This window comes from Mus musculus, chromosome 1 (genome assembly GCF_000001635.26).
Source record: "Mus musculus strain C57BL/6J chromosome 1, GRCm38.p6 C57BL/6J".
Classification (NCBI taxonomy): Eukaryota; Metazoa; Chordata; class Mammalia; order Rodentia; family Muridae; genus Mus; species Mus musculus.
Genome location: NC_000067.6, coordinates 87992896 through 88009549, shown reverse-complemented (window position 1 = coordinate 88009549; position 16654 = coordinate 87992896). Strand labels below are relative to the sequence as shown.

The following is a 16654-nucleotide window of genomic DNA, read 5'->3' as shown; positions in this document are numbered from 1 at the left end:
AAACAAACAACCTACCAAGAAAAAAAAAAAGTAATCAAAACCTAACTAACAAGCACATGGGTGTAAGGGGATATAGCTGCCCAGAGGGAAGCCACCTATGCCTGTGGATCTTGGCTTACAGTGTTGAGTTTTGGTCAGGGAATAAAAGTTTAAGGTATAGCTGTGATTTTTAAATAGGAGGATAAAGTACCATAAGACAGAAAGAGATATGGCCAGGAAAGCAAAGTGAAGGGGAGGTTGCTAAAAAGCAAAGTGGTCCTCCACCTGGAGTACTGAGAGCTGTGTACTCTCCCAGTCCATTTCCTGGCCCAGACCCCTTATTCCTAGCCAATGGTCATCTCCAGTCCTTTCCTCCCAACACTTCCTCAGCGTTCTAGCCACACCAGCCTCCCTCAAATGTTCCAAAGACAAATCCCTTGGACTGATGGTCACTTGGACTCTGCCACCCTCAACCCCCATCACCCTCCATCTTTATTCCTGTTCTCCATCTCTTAAACTCTCAGCTGAAATAAAAATTAGATTTCACCTGTTTCCTTCATTCACATCCTGATAGAGGTTGGAGGAGACGAGGGAGATACAAATGGGGTCTGTGCAAAGGATGGGAAGTAACCTATCCGAAGAGCTCCAGCAGGACAGACAGTTTTGTGTGCATACATGCTTGCATGGTTATATATAAACTACTTAAGGTGGATTGAAGGCGATGTAAGAAGGTTCACAGAACGTAGAGCATTTTCACAAGTTTTGTATCAGAGATATACTTTGAAGAGGAAAAACTGTTTTAAGGTTCTTTTGTTATCCTAGAGCAGAGACTATATAAATACATACTCCACTTAAATGGTGAAAGCTCTAACAGAATGTGGCTCCAACGCTTTTTGCAGGCAGCAATAAATACAAATTTTAACTTGTAAGCCGTCTGGAAAAAGAGCAGTATAACTACCCATAAATCTCCGCGTGGCGCGACGCACCCTGGGAAGTGTAGTCGCATCTGGGGTGGGGGTGGGTGGTTGGAAATCACTTTCCAGAGACACGGCCTCCTCGGCATGGCGGTGCCCGTTCGGAGCGAGTTCGTTTACTCTGTGCTGTGGCCGGGGCGGGGGTCTGGGCTATAGGCAGTAAGTGGGGCTGGGGAACTGGGCGCAGGGAGGGACGAGGGCAGCGTAGGGACGACGCCGGCGGCCTGGGGAGAGACGCCGGGCCTCTGCTGGCAGCGCGTCAGGGGTCGGGCCGCGGGGACGCGCGCCTGGTCGCGCTCCTGGGCGCTGGGCGGCTTGGTGGGCGGCAAGGCCTCTGGAGCGGCGTGACGGGAAGCCAGCCCGCGAGCTAGCTCGAGGCCTGCCTCGCGAGTTCCATTTCTTGAGCTTTTGTTCAGAGGACTGTGTTGGGAAGGAAGAAAACTGCATTTTGGCCATTCCTATCACTTAAGAGAGTGTTCTCAGCGTTTTACCCCAAATGTCCCTTCCCCACACAAGAAACAGAACAGATTCCCGCAGGTCCCCACTTCTGCAGTTGGATTCCTGGGTATGTTTTGGAAGGCCATTGGACTCCATGGCTCTAATGACCAGAGTTTTTCTTCCTCAAGGTACTTACTCCTGGCTCTCTAGTTTAGGGCCAAAGTGCTGAAACTACTGTCAAGATTAATGTGATAGGGTTAAGTCACTGAAACGCTGTGATCTGGTACTGTGTATGAAGGGATGGGGGAAGCTGAGATTTCATAATTGATGAAGGCTCCTCCCCTTCTCTCCCCCCCCCCCTCATTTAGTGATGTGGAATCCAAGAATAGTTATCGGTTCTTGTGGGTCAAGCCCTTTGTACTCAGTAACCTTTCTTTTGTCATGTGACTGGTTTAATTTACCTATGAAAAATACGCAGCCCCATTTTACATAGAAGTAAATGTTAGCTAAAATAACTTGTCCAGGATCACACAGGTTAATCAGGACCCCGTGTAGGTAGGAAAGACAAGTCAGGTCTCGCTTTCTCCAAAACACAAACTACTGTGTTTTCTGAAGAACGATTTAACAAAACAGCTACGCTCGAATAATAAGAGAAAATTGGGGGTGGAGGTACATTTAAAGAATGGAAACATTTATGTAACATATTTTCTTTAAAGGATAGCGTTTAGTTCCACCATGTTTGGGAACCTATTTGAAGAGGATTATTCCAGTGTGTCAAGTAGTCAGTATGGAAGAGGGAAGAAATTAAAGACTAAAGGTTTGGAGCCGCCTGCCCCTAGAGAATTCACCAATTTAAGTGGAATCAGAAATCAGGGTGGAACCTGTTACCTCAGCTCCCTTCTTCAGACGCTTCATTTCACACCTGAATTCAGAGGTATGCTATGTGACATGCATTTGAATAATATGTACCGTGGGCTTTATATGTAATTAGTTATGAAAAAAACATAAAAGAAAACGAATCTTAAGGTGGATTCAACAATATGTGTTTCATTGTTGCAAAGAAAGACATATATTTGCCGTTCTCTGAAGAAAATTATGAAGCTTACCATTTAAAAAATCTATTCTGTGTAGTGATGTAGTGTTTCATAACAACAGCAGCAAAAACAAGGCAAGGTATTTCTAATTCCCATAATTTGAAATACAACATAAAGAGAATTCTCTCATCTTTCTCCAGAGTAACGGTCACTTAAGACAGGGTTACACATGCAGCTTGACTTCTGCAGTGGGAAAAGTTGTCACATTATTTATACACATCCATAGTTACATATCTGCATTTCTGAGATTCAGAGAACTCTGATTCTGAGCTGATCTGTACTGAATTTGTTTGGCCTCAGAAGCTAACCTGGCTGAGGCTTCTTGGGAGTTTTAGTTCTCTCAGGAGTATGAACACTAATATATTCACAACAGGAATGTTAATCTGTTTAGTTAGCATTGTCTGCCCCAGACCTTGATAGGAATGAAAAATAGTGTACAGACACCTCCTTCATCACTCAAAAACCTGGAAATTATGAATTTCAAAGACCCAAAGGAATTGAAGTAAGGAGCTTTGTAAAGGAAACAGAAACAAAAACCTACACAGATTAGCTGTATTAGACGGCTGTGGTGAGTTACCGAGATGACAGACTATTTCTCCAGAAACCACATGCTGGAAGCCAGGCAGTCTTCACCAAAGCCTTTATTTCTTGCCTATTTCTCAACATGTTTGTCCCATTCCCATCTCTACACTCCAGCTTCCTTCATTGGCATCTCTGTGTCCTTTGATTCCAGCATGAGCCTTGTTTGACCTGTGCATGATCCGGATTGGGGGGGGGGCGGTGTCCAAATATTCATGAATATGTAGCTCATGTCTATTCTGACGACAGTCTGGTTTGGCTTGTACTTAAATGCCGAGTTCTCACTACCACACCGTTTATCAGATCTCTGGAATGTTCTGTTTCTCTGAGCTAGACTTATTTTTCTAGCGATTTAGGACATATTTACTGTTGTCCACATCTAGTGTGCCATTCTAATGCAGTGAACTGACAGATTTCAGAGTGGTATCTTGTGTCCTTGACCTCAGCCTCTATATAAAGTTGCCTCCTGATAGTAATTCTACTCTTCAGAATTTTCAGCATTACTAAGCAGTAATGAAGAAGGATATAGACCTTCCAGGTTTTAATAGGGTTGAAGTTAAAAGGCAACTTAAAGTAAAGGCAACTTAAAGTAAAAAAAAAAAAAAAAAGAAAAAAAAAGAAAAAAAATAGCCTTAAGAACAGACTTGAGAGCATGTAGGAGGTGGAGCAAGAGAAGGGTCCCAAGTTCAAAACCACATGAGACTAACCCTCTCTCAAAACAAAATGAAGAAAAAGAAACTGAATAGTAGCTATATGGCACACACCTGTAGTCTCACACACAGGAGATTAAGGCAGGAAGATTAAAAGTCTAAGGCTGGCCTGGGCTATCTAGTGAGACTGTCTCAAAACCCCAAAAAGAGAAAGAGAAGGGGGGGGGGGAATCAAAGTAGATCATGGAGAATACCAGGAGCTTGAGAGGAATAGACAAGTCCTTCCCCGTCTCTTTTAGTATGGAGTACAGTTTATTTAGGGCAATGGGTGGGGGGGAGGATTGAGGGAGTAGAGAGAGAAGAGGAGTAGAGGCAGGCCATGAGCATGTGGAGAGAACGTGGAGGGGGATGGGAGGGAGGGAGAGGGTAAGGGGAGCAAGAGCAAGCAGAGAAGAGAAGAGAAGAGAGCAAGAGCCGTAAGCTTCTCGCATGTCTTCAAGCACGTAGTTTGGCACTGGATGCAGTGTGCACTCTGCATGGTTCAGCATGGTCCTGCCGTGGAAGAGAGGAGCAGGTATAATCTGGAAAGAGTAAGGAGGAACAGATACTGAAAGAGGGAAACGGGGATGTTTTGTGTAAATGTCCTTTGTGGGGAGTGGTGTTCCATTCTATTTCCAGTACATTGCAGTGCGGAACAGTGGGAGGCTAGACTAGAAATGAGTGGTTTTGTTCCTTACCCTGTAGGCTTTTCTGCAGAGTAGGCACCAATGTTCTTCAGTAAAGAGATCTATTCACTCCGTTTATCACTTACCTCAGTGGAATGTGTCAAAACACTGGAGGCCAGTGCTGGGGCTGACAACTTCATTTTCAAGTAAGGTCATTGCCATGTCTTACTACTTGCATAGAAAGACATTTACACACCAAAAAAGGGAGGTGGGAAGGGTCTCAAGGTAGAAGACGTCCAGCCTGGTCCATAACTTGAATGGTTGGTTAGCAGCCTCACATGTGACATTTTTCTGTCTTCTGTGACTCCTCATAGCTTTTGAATCCCATAGCCAAAGACAGTGAAAACCAATCTTTTTTTTTTTTTTTTAATGCTTATAGGGTTTTTTTTTAAGGGGGTGGCGCAGTGTTAGGTATGGACTCTACCCTTAAACTACACCTTAGTCTTTGGATTTTTTTGAGGCAAAATCTTATAGAGACCAAGTTGGCCTTGATCTCAAGATCCTTCTGCCTCTGCCTCAGGAATATAGTGCTAGAGGATGTCCCATAATGCTCTGCCTGCTTATGTTTTTATGTTCTGTGGATCTGTCATACTGAAGTGTCACTTGATATCTGTCCTTAGATCTGGTGGACAGAAATCTTAAAAGAATTTGAAATGTATAGATAAAGGAGATAAATATTGCCTTAGTCACTTCTAAGTCTTTTGCTGATATTGCTTAATGAGGGTCTTGACTTCTTAAACAGTTTCCTAAGAAGAAGCCGTATCACTTACATATCTAACTCTCCTTTTTTGTTTAGAAGCTTTATTTTCTCTTGGTCCGGAAGAGCTGGGTTCTTTAGAGGATAAAGATAAACCTGATGCAAAGGTACTAAATGTATAATTTATTGGGTCTCTTAGAATATTTGGGACTTGTTTAGGGTTTTTGCATGTGTTTGTGTGTTGTGTGCATGCCTGTGCAAATACATGTTTGCTGGGGGAAAGTGTGCACATGTGTGCATGTGAGCATACAGGTGTGTGTATGTGCATGTACAGGCCAGGGGTTGATGTCCTCCCTCCATCATGCTCCACCTTATTTATTCATTGAGGTAGGATCTCTCTCTTGTACTGTTTCAGCTCTCTCCCTAACCCAGTTGTCCCTGTGATCCTGACTGCCTCCTGAGAACTGAGATTAAGGCAGGCCACCACACCCACCCAGCATTTAAGTGGGTACTTAGGGATTTGAACTCCAATGCTCATTCTTTTTTGTTTTGTTTTGTTTTGTTTTTTGGGGGGTGTTTGTTTGTTTGGTTGGTTGATTGGTTGGTTTTTCGAGACAGGGTTTCTCTGTATAGCCCTGGCTGTCCTGGAACTCACTTTGTAGACCAGGCTAGCCTCAAACTCAGAAATCTGCCTGCCTCTGCCTCCCGAGTGCTGGGATTAAAGGCGTGCGCCACCACGCCCGGCTTCCAATGCTCATTCTTATGTGGCAAGCACTTTATCCACTGCAGCTATCTCCCTAGTCCAGGAAATGTTTTTTAAGGAAAGAATTAAGTACTTTATTCATAGAAAACATTTATTACAAAGTATCATCTTCATTGACAATGGCTTGCCTCATAATTAGCAATGAAATTTTCTCCACAAAAGAATAGCTTTTCCAACTACCATGCTGCTATTGCTGCTATTATAAATATGCCTGGCTTTGCTGCGCTTATTTTCAAGGCAAAGGAGAGACTTGTAAACTATCCATGCTAGCTGACTAGAACATTCATTCCGTGCACTAACTTACCATGCACCGAATACAGAGGGGAAACCCTAGAGACCAGTATTTTCTCAACTTAGTGTTCTGGAAATACATTGAAGAAAAATATAGGAGATTGTTTTGTACATTGCTGTGGTGGAATTGTTCAAAGCATAACCCTAAGCATGCTCTCCCTGCTGGAATCTCACTCAGAGGCTTCTCATTGCACTTAGGGTCTTTTCTGTGGCACACTGATGATTTGTGGTACAGGCACATGCTTCAAAAAAAGCTGTGTGGCAAGAGATGACATTAGTAGATGCCAGTTTCTATTCAGTCTGTTGCAATCAATGCTTTTGTAGTATGTATTTTTAATGTCATGGGAATATAGGATTGTCACAGGTGTTCCTGAATGCTTATTGTCCCTCTGAATCATGAAAATTGGCCTGCACACAGGGTGTGAGAGGCCCTGCTTTCTGGCCTGGAGCTAAAAAAAAAGGGAGGCAGGTGTAGGCTAGCTGCTGAGATCTCAGCAACTGAAACATGGCTACATTAACCTGGAATGTGTATGTATGGAGATATTTTAGAGGAAAAAATAAGTATGGGAATTGTATGTCTGTGATCGTTTTTGTCGTTTGCTGGAACCCATTTTAATTTTAATATTGATCTGAAAGGAGAAAACTATCCAGATCACTAAAACCTTTTGGACTGAATAGAATTTCCAAAGGACCGAATCCTAACTAGTTCTCCCTCTATAATGAGGGATTCGTGCCTTTTCTGCTGAGTGAGCCAGAAGACAGGAGAAAACCAGTCTAGAGCTTTTGAAATCCTCACTCCACTCACGAGCACTCATCTGGATATACCTCTTTCCTCAGGTTCGGATCATACCTTTGCAGTTGCAGCGCTTGTTTGCCCAGCTTCTGCTCTTGGACCAGGAGGCTGCATCTACCATAGACCTCACCGACAGCTTCGGGTGGACCAACGATGAGGTAGGAAGGCACCAGCAGGGAGGGAGATGTCTACCATCTTCACATCTTGTTTCATGTCCTTTTATTGTGTCTCAGGGCCTCAGTACTTTGGAATGCCTTCACAGGTGAGTATTTAGCGGATTACTGAGCGTAGGCTGTTTCAGCTAGCTGTGACTTGGGACCAGGAAGAATGTTGTTAATATAAGGAGAAGGGCTGGAGAGAGGGCTCAGTGGTTAAGAGCACTGACTGCTCTTCCGAAGGTCCTGAGTTCAAATCCCAGCAACCACATGGTGGCTCACAACCATCCGTAACAAGATCTGATGCCCTCTTCTGGAGTGTTTGAAAACAGCTATAGCAGTGTACTTACATATAATAAATAAACAACTCTTTAAAAAAAACACACACACACATATATATGTATATAGAGAAATACAAGAGCCGATTTTTGACATTTGTACTAAGCAATTTTTGTGTGATTCAGTTGAGCTAACATCCATGTTACTTACTGTCTAGGGGTCAAACTGCTCATCAAGTTTTCAGTCTTCAGCCTTTTTAGAAGGCTGCCCACCTTGGTGGTGTGCTTCTTGTCTGACTCTGCTGAGAATGAACTGCCATTAGATCAGCGCTTTCCCAGATCTTTTCATTTCCCCTTCTTGACCCCTGACTTTTCATTTTTCTACCCTGAACCTTGTATCTGCTATAGACCTGACTCACTGTTCAGTTTGTATTCCTAAAAGGTGTTCCACCATGTGCAAACAAACATCTGTGGTAACAGATAAGGGTTTTGTCAGTACATCAATCCAGACAACTGATGACTGTGGTCCATCCATGCACAGCTCTCACCCATGGCCTTCTAATAGGAACACGCCTTAATCCAATGGTACTGTCCTGTGGAGTTAAAGCAGGGATTGGGTTTTGTAGCAGTGACAGCACATCCGCTCAAGAGGCATGTTACATTCCAGATATAGGACTAGTGATAGGGCTATATTCCCTTATCCTTGTGGTTTGCATGCCATAAACTTTACTCTGTCAAAACCTGTAGTTCAGTGGCTTTTAGTATTTTCACAGAATTAGGCAGCCATCAGCACAGTCCATTTTAGATTGTTTTCACTGTTCTGAAAAGACCCCCCTGCATTTGCAGTCACTCCCCACCCACCTCCTCCTCCAGCTCTTCCTTAGTCTGTAACCTGCATCCCACTTAGAGATCTGCCTGTCCTTTAGATTTCATAGGAGTAGAGATAGACACTACGTGATCTTTTTTAGCTGACATGTTTCACTTAAGATAATACCAAGGTTCATTTCTTCTTACTGCCCAGTGAGCCTCTGCTGCATGGTTATGCCACATCTCAACAGAGGCTTTTCCTTGTATTTGAGCTTCCACTAAGTTGCTGGCTTCATAATTCTTAAAAGTCCTGAAACGCTTTTCTTAGTTTTTTTACTTTTTGTAAGTAAACTAGTAGAAGGTCTTTGAGGTTCTTTTGCCAAGTAAATAGTTGTTCAGAAATAGCCCTTGGGATTTTCTCTCCCGTTCAAACTAGTGATATAGGACAGATTTTCATCCCTTGGTATTTTATATTTTAAAAGGCAAGAACAAGATCACCAGTGTCATACACAGCGACCGCTTTCACCTTTGCACCTGCCACAGGTTACATAAACCTCTTTTTATATTGTCCCCTGGCTGCCTCTCTTTCTATACCCTGAAGTGTTCCTCTGTTTCCCTTTGGCTTTCCTTGGTGAAGGCATCAATGTGTCTGGGCTGAAAGATACTCTGCAGTGTCTGTGACACTGTTAATGTCTGTGGGATGGGCTCAGTAGCACTTGCTGTTCTGTTTAAGTCCCTAGAGGACTTGGCTCCTGGTTCTCCCTTTCTTTGCCCTTTTCTGCCTCCCAGGGATGTAGCACACCTTGGAGGCACAGATTGTTCATACATGACCGGTGACTTAGAATGGATTAAAGTAAGAGCCAGTTTGAATTTGAATTCTTCTCAGCAATACTACATTACTCTTGTTTTTCTTGCTTTATGCTTCGAAGTAGTCAATTCTGGCTTCTGCTGTCCCTACCTGTTGTGATCTAAGTGAGGTTTCCTTGTGTACAGACAGCTTACACACTGTTCTGAATCTGTCCTCTTCTCTCCTCCTCATGACATGGGCAGGTGGGTGTTCTCTCATGGTACAGAGTGCACTTCATAGTCACGGAGTGGGTTGAATTGTGCGTACACACTAAATACTGCCTAGTCCTATTTCTATTTTGTAATGTAAATAAAGGTGGTGATTTCTTAACCTGCTTAGTCATTCATGCATCTCTTCAAAGCTTTTCTTATGTGTTTCTATTAATGATAGTATTCTTTAAAATTTGTTCTTAAAAACTTTGAAGCAAAAGTTATGTTTAAAGTCTGCTGTTTTAGTTGGGTATTATGCCTATAATGGAAGCACTCAGACTCAAGCAGGAAGATTGCAAGTTTAGAGCTAGCCTTGGCTACCTAAAGACCTTGTCTCAAAAACAAAAACTATTCCCTGTTTTATAGGAAATGAGGCAACATGATGTGCAGGAACTCAACCGAATTCTCTTCAGTGCTTTGGAAACTTCTTTAGTTGGGACCTCTGGCCATGACCTCATTCATCGTCTATACCATGGCACCATTGTGAACCAGATTGTTTGCAAAGAGTGTAAGAACATCAGTGAGAGGCAGGTAAGCACATAGAAATTCCTCTGGTAACAAATTATTGTAAATTATAATTCATACAATGAAGTCTGTTGTGTTCTACTTCCAGCCCATGAGTCCTGGAGACTGAACTCAAGTTGTCAAGATTGGCAGTAGGGACCTTTCTTTACCTACTTGGCCATCTCAACAGCCTGCAGATTCTTGAAACAGTTTTTATTCATTGCCCTGATACTTGTTTTTAAACCTAAGTTTGGGGAGATGTTTACATGTAGTAACTCATGAAAAAAGCCAGTGTAAGGAAAGTCCTCTAAGGAGCTTGAGAGACGGCTCAGGGGTTCAGACTGCTTGATGCTGCTATTCAAAGGACTGATGTTTCATTCCCAGTACCCATGTGCTCACAGCTGCCATGTGCTCTAGCTCCCAAAGATCTTCTGACCCCTGCAGGCACTGGCACATATGTGACCTACACACACACACACATATATAAATATAGAAGTTTAATTATGGAGGTAATAAAAATACGATACCAAGGAATATTTAACAAATTTCCAAATTAAAATATTAGGTTTAGTTTGTTTATACCCTTCAGGAAGTGTCTTTGCAGTGTGCTTGTATTTATATGGTATAGAAAGTGTCAGGTAAAGCTGGTAGCTCTGTTTGAAGGGTGGTTTTCATTTCTCTGTGATAATACAGATTGCCCATTCGGCTTGATTGAGAATTTGTTTGTGTCCATGTTGTCATCTCTGTTGCTTTTCAAGTCCCGCTCACTAAGTGGTTTCATTTCTGAACATTTAGTGAAATTCTCATTTTGATATGGCAAGGGTTCTAGGGAGTTTCTGTATCTGACTATCCAAATGGAAACTGGCATACCATTTTCCAGATGTGTTTGCTGCTAAATTAGAAATAGATGTAAATATATTATATTAATAAATACATGTGCTAAATATATCTATGTCCTTTTTCATTTGTTTTTTGGGTCCTCGAGTGAGCCCAGGGCCTTACACTTTTACAGATGCTGGGCAAAGGTGTTACTGTGAGCTGTAACTCCAGCCTCCTCTTTTCTTTTAAAAGAAGCATTGGGAATAAATAGTACACCTGGACCTTCTTACCTGTGTTACTAGAAGCTGTCTCAGTCAGCCTAGTTTCAAAATAACTAAGATTCCTGTGTATCTCTGATGGACTGAGCTCTAATGGAGTGATTAACAAAGCAGTGGTTAAAATAAAATAGTATTGGCTGTTACTTAAGAATTTTGGCCAAGCCATGGTGACACATGCCTTTAACTCCCAGCACTCAGGAGGCAGAGGCAGGAGGATTTCTGAGTTCGAGGCAAGCCTGGTCTATAAAGTGAGTTCCAGGACAGCCAGGGCTACACAGAGAAACCTTGTCTGGAAAAACCAAAGAAAATTCAACTCTGCCTTGGGGTTGCTATTATCACTTTAAAGATTAAAGCAATGTTAATAAATGGTGTGTATATGGTGTGTGTGTATGTATGTGTGAGATACTTAATCTCAGGTATGTATATTTCTGCAGTGTATTTCCTGAGGAAACATGAGGTTTTATTGCATCTACGTCTAAACTCATAAACCTTTATCTTTTAAACTATTTTCCTAGTGTACTTTAAACCAAATTATAGTTTGATTTAAGAAGACTAATTTAGTGATGAAAGTTTACAGTATATAATCATGACATGTATATCTTCTTATATGCAAAATTTTAGAAAAAAAATATATGACCATTCCCAATATATATTTCAGTTACAAACCTCTGTGAAATAATTTGTTAATATAATATTATTCTATATTTCAGGAAGACTTCTTGGATTTGACAGTAGCAGTCAAAAATGTATCTGGTTTAGAAGATGAACTCTGCAACATGTATGTGGAGGAAGAAATTTTTGACTATGACAACCTGTACCACTGTGGAACCTGTGACCGACTGGTTAAAGCAGCAAAGGTAAGCATGCCTTCCATCCCTTAGTGCTTGGAGACAGGAAGCTGTGCCTGCTGAAGCCACACATGTGGAGTCAGGAAGACACACTGTACTGCTTTGAACATGAAGGATTGAGAAAATATCTGTGTCATAACCTGTATTTTAATTTTTACAACAGAAAAAAGTTAAGCTTTATTAACGTAACAGTGACTTTTCATGGAAGAGTGTGTTTGAACCTCAGGGTTTCTTCAGAATGCCTGTTAGTAAGCATCAGGGATGCTTACCTTCTATGTGTGGGCTCAGCAGCTTCCTCCATCCCTGTGGATGTCAAGGCAAGGGAGACAGGATTAGAGGAGCTGATCTCTTCTTGGTCTGAGCTGAGGCAGAAGGGAACTCAGTGAGCTGAATGACTCTTAAAAAGCAACTTCATTAGTGTTTTGTTTTAAATCAAGGAGTTAATATAGCAACAAGATACCTGCTTTTGAACTTAAGAAACAACAGCTAGGGATTGAAGAGGTGGCTCAGTGGTTAAGATTACAGCTACTCTTCCAGAGCACCAGAATAGATTCCCTGCACCCACAGGGTGGCTTATAACTGCTGGAAATTCCAATCCCAGGGTATCCAGCTATGTCTTCTGGTGTCCTTGTGCACTGTGCATGTATGTGGTACACAGACTCATATGCAGGCAATACACCCACACACAAAATACAAATAAATCTTTTTTTTAAGATTTATTGTTTTATTATATATAAGTATACTGTAGACACCCCAGAAGAGGGCATCAGATCTCATTACAGATGGGTGTGAGCCATCATGTGGTTGCTAGGATTTGAACTCAGGACCTTTGGAAAAGCAGGCACTACTCTTAACCACTGAGCCATCTCTCCAGCCCATAAAAATAAATCTTAAACAAACAGATAAACAACAAATAAAACTCGAGCATTAGATCTTGAACTCTGGCAAGTCAAAAGTCCCTGTTCATAGTCTTATGACAACTATGAATATTTCTCCAGAAAAAAAATGTGTATACACATACATTTTTGAATCATTCAGAGTTCTGCTCTTTCACTGAATAAGAGCTATATGCTTGCTAAGTGAAATACAGACCCAAGGAGCAAGGTAGGAAATGATCAAGGACAGAGGGAGCTCCCAGTTAGGACACACCCACCAAATAATAATTTAGGACAACAACCCAAAACGCATAAAACTGGTTTGTAGCCGGGCGTGGTGGCGCACGCCTTTAATCCCAGCACTTGGGAGGCAGAGGCAGACGGATTTCTGAGTTTGAGGCCAGCCTGGTCTACAAAGTGTGTTCCAGGACAGCCAGGACTATACAGAGAAACCCTGTCTCAAAAAACCAAAAAAAAAAAAAAAAACTGGCTTGTAAATGTTTTGTTGTAAGCATAACCACACAATACTATTCTTAGTTCCATAAAGTAAATGGCTTTATATTGAATTCAGAATGTGTTTTTGTCATGTAAGGACATGTCTTAGTCAGGGTTTCTATTCCTGCACAAACATCATGACCAAGAAGCAAGTTGGGGAGGAAAGGGTTTATTCAGCTTACATTTCCACATTGCTGTTCATCACCAATGAAGTTAGGACTGGAACTCAAGCAGGGCAGTAAGCAGGAGCTGATGCAGAGGCCATGGAGGGATGTTCTTTACTGGCTTGCTCCCCCTGGCTTGCTCAGCCTGCTCTCTTATAGAACCAAGACTACCAGCCCAGAGATGGTCCCACCCACAAGGGGCTCTCCCCTGTTGATCACTAATTGAGAAAATGCCTTACAGCTGGATCTCATGGAGGCATTTTCCCAACTGAAGCTCCTTTCTCTGTGATAACTCCCGCTGTGTCAAGTTGACACCCAAACCCAGCCAGTACAGGACATATTTATAATTATGTCATATGTCATTTTTTACAACCTTACACAGCAAAGCATTATGTATTCTGTCATGTAACTTTGTCAATTCTTCTTTTTACAGTCTGCCAAATTGCGTAAGCTGCCTCCTTTTCTTACTATTTCATTACTAAGATTTAATTTTGATTTTGTGAAATGTGAACGCTACAAGGATACTAGCTGTTATACATTCCCCCTCCGGATCAATCTCAAGCCTTTCTGTGAACAGGTTTGAACCTTTTATTTTTTAATTCTTTCTCTTTTCCTCCCAAGATTCGAATACTCAGTTTGTTGTAGGATTTCTCAGTGTTGGCCCTACTAACATTTTGAGTTAAATTGTATAATGCATACGCATTCCTACTCCACTGAGAAGCCAAAAGTCCATGTCTCCTAGGCGGAGAGAGTAGCCCACATTGGGTTTTATACTCCTTTTGAATTTCTTCTTTTTTCTTTTCTTTTTTTCTTTTCTTTCTTTCTTTCTTTCTTTCTTTTTTTTTCTTTTTTTTTTTTGTTGTTGTTGTTGTTTTGTTTTGTTGTTTCTTCTTTGAAACAGATGTCTTACTTATAGCCCAGGTCGGCCTTGAATTCATCTTCTGTCTCTATCTCACGGGTGCTAAGATTAAGGCCTGTGGTACCAGGTCTGAGAGTCTGTTTGGTGGTGGATATGTTCATAAAAATATATTTGATAGTGGAAGTGTAAAATCCAATATGAAGTTCTTCCTTATCCTCTTACACGTAGTCTTTCTTCTCTTTTTCCCTGTCACACTGTACCAAAACTGCCAAAACTGTCTGATATCCCAAGAAAGTTGCTGTGTGTCTCAAGGTCAAGGCCCTTCTGTTTTAGTTCCGTGCACAGAATATGAACTCAGCAATTTTGACTACCACCTGATGTTGTTCAGAGGTGGTTAGCTTAGTGGAATGAACAGGTTCTTTCTTGATTTTCTAATTTATGATCAACCTCTTCTATAATTAATATAGTATGCAATTACAAGTAACCCAGTAGGTAAACTCCAATAACAATGGGGAAAAATTACATTAGATTTAAGACATGCTTTAAACTCTGGATGAGAAGGAAAAAGAAAAGCCATCCTGGTCTACAGAGTGAGTTCCAGGACAGCTAGGGCTATACAGAGAAACCCTGTGTCGAAAAAAACAAAACAAAACAACCAAAACAGATGCCTGTGCTCAGTGTGGTATGTTTGGCAATAAATCAGTAGATGAAGACTTAAAGCTCAGCTGTGCATAGTGGCTTATGGCTAAAATCTTAACACCCAAGAAGCTAAAGCAGAAGGACCTTCAGGAATTTGAAGCCATCCCCAAAGAAATTAATGAAAAAAGAAAGTGATTTTAAGCCCATTTATTTAAATTTCTCTTTATCCTGAAATACAATAATAGTGTTTTAAATATCATTCAACAGCAAAGGGGCCTCACTGTGAAGTGTGAATGTTTACAAGGATGTTTCTTTTTTCTTTTTTTCTTTTTTGGTTTTTTTGTTTGTTTGTTTGTTTGTTTTGGGTTTTGTTTTTTTGTGACAGGGTTTCTCTGTGTAACCCTGGCTGTCCTGGAGTTGTTTTTTCCCCTTTGATTATGTATCTCACCTTATTAATCTGTATCAATGTTTATTTTCCTTCTTTTAGAGTGAACTGGATGACATGGAATATATGTATGACCTCTTCTCCGTCATTATCCACAAAGGTGGCTGCTATGGAGGTCATTACCATGTGTACATTAAAGATGTTGATCATCTTGGCAACTGGCAATGTCAAGTAAGCTTACAAATTTGTTTAGAAATAATTTTGAAATTACATTGCATTTCTATTCCTGTTACAGAATTCTGTTGTTCATTTTGCCTTCAGTATACACCCCTCCTTTAGAAAACATTGAAGGTTCATTTTACATGAACAGCTCCCATGTGCCCTCTACCTCCTATCTCCAGCTGTAACCTTGTCATATTTGTGCATGTGGTATAGACTCTCACACACTAGTTGACCTCACTCCAGTGAACAATTTGGAATATAGATGAGAGCCTCTGGCTCCTCTGCTGGGTAATGCTATGTGTTTGCCTTCTAAGCACAAGGATATTCTCTTTCCCCATCCATCCAAAATCACCGACCTTTAACATTGCCTGTTACAGGCTTTTTCAGTAGCACAGGGCCTCGCTATGATCTAAAAGGTGCATTGCCAGTGTAGCTTTCCTCACTGCCTCCTGTAATTTTCTTAGCTGCTTTCAGAGTTGCAGCATTTTCTCAGCTGGCAGTCTGTAAACTTCATGAAATATTCATGTGAAATTTCGTTTTGAAGTTTAAGGATTCTTCTGTCTTTCTCTGGGGCTTTGAATTCTAGAACATGTCTTTGGAGTTTTGTATTCATCTCTTCAGCAGCTCCTGCTCTTCTGCAGGAGTGCGAATCTTCACGGTCAGTGGGACTTGACGGAACAAGCTTTATGTTCTTTGCACTGAAATCTGGTGGTTTGATTTTGTGTTATCTGTTTGTCTTGATGTCTGTTTGTCTTACTTTGTAGTCCATGCTGGTTTGTAGCTTACACTTATCCTGCCTGTCTCTCAAGGGCAGGAACTTTAGGCATAGGTGTTGGCTGTCACACCCAATTGCTAATTTATTGAAATTCTGTCTCCTCACAAAATCAAGAGTAGTCAGAAGAAGAAGGGTATGGGGGCACACAGCTGCAAGTCTAGCAGTTGAAAGGCTGATTTTGAGGCCAGCATGGTCTACAGACTAAGGCCCCGTCTCAATATAATCAAAAAGAAATAAGCAAAATATGGATTTTGTGTGAATTTGGTATATTTTCTTTGGATTTGCATTTGCTTCTTGTCTAGGGGATATCCTTTGGAATATTCTATGGAAGTATATTTTGCTATTTATAATGAGCCCCTTTCCCCCTTACCTAGGTGATGCTAATGAGGTCATTCTTAGATACTTCAATGTGGGACATTGTTGCCAGAGAAAACAACTGTGTACTTAGAGAGTGAAATTTGGCAACCCCACCTTTCGACCTTAGGGAGGGAAAAGGGGCAGGAGATTGAGTT

General features: G+C 41.4%; 1 protein-coding gene across 8 annotated transcripts in view; it reads left to right on the top strand.

Annotated features, from left to right (window-relative positions):
• The first annotated feature begins 967 nt into the window (after window positions 1–967).
• The window catches only part of Usp40 (ubiquitin specific peptidase 40), a 63464-nt gene continuing 47777 nt past the window's right edge, over window positions 968–16654 (top strand). For 6 of the 8 annotated variants that reach the window (XR_387167.4, XR_001784185.2, XR_001784186.2 and 3 more), the window contains exons 1-8: window positions 968–1112; window positions 2108–2325; window positions 5236–5303; window positions 7028–7141; window positions 9646–9810; window positions 11591–11737; window positions 13696–13839; window positions 15248–15376. Coding sequence is in view for 3 of the 8 variants with exons in the window: in XM_006529477.4 (XP_006529540.1) it covers window positions 2127–2325; window positions 5236–5303; window positions 7028–7141; window positions 9646–9810; window positions 11591–11737; window positions 13696–13839; window positions 15248–15376 (966 nt within the window). In the remaining 5 variants the exon portion in view is untranslated. The remainder of the gene's footprint in view (window positions 1113–2107; window positions 2326–5235; window positions 5304–7027; window positions 7142–9645; window positions 9811–11590; window positions 11738–13695; window positions 13840–15247; window positions 15377–16654) is intronic. The other 2 variants (NM_001033291.2, NM_001198573.1) reach the window with 1 other exon arrangement.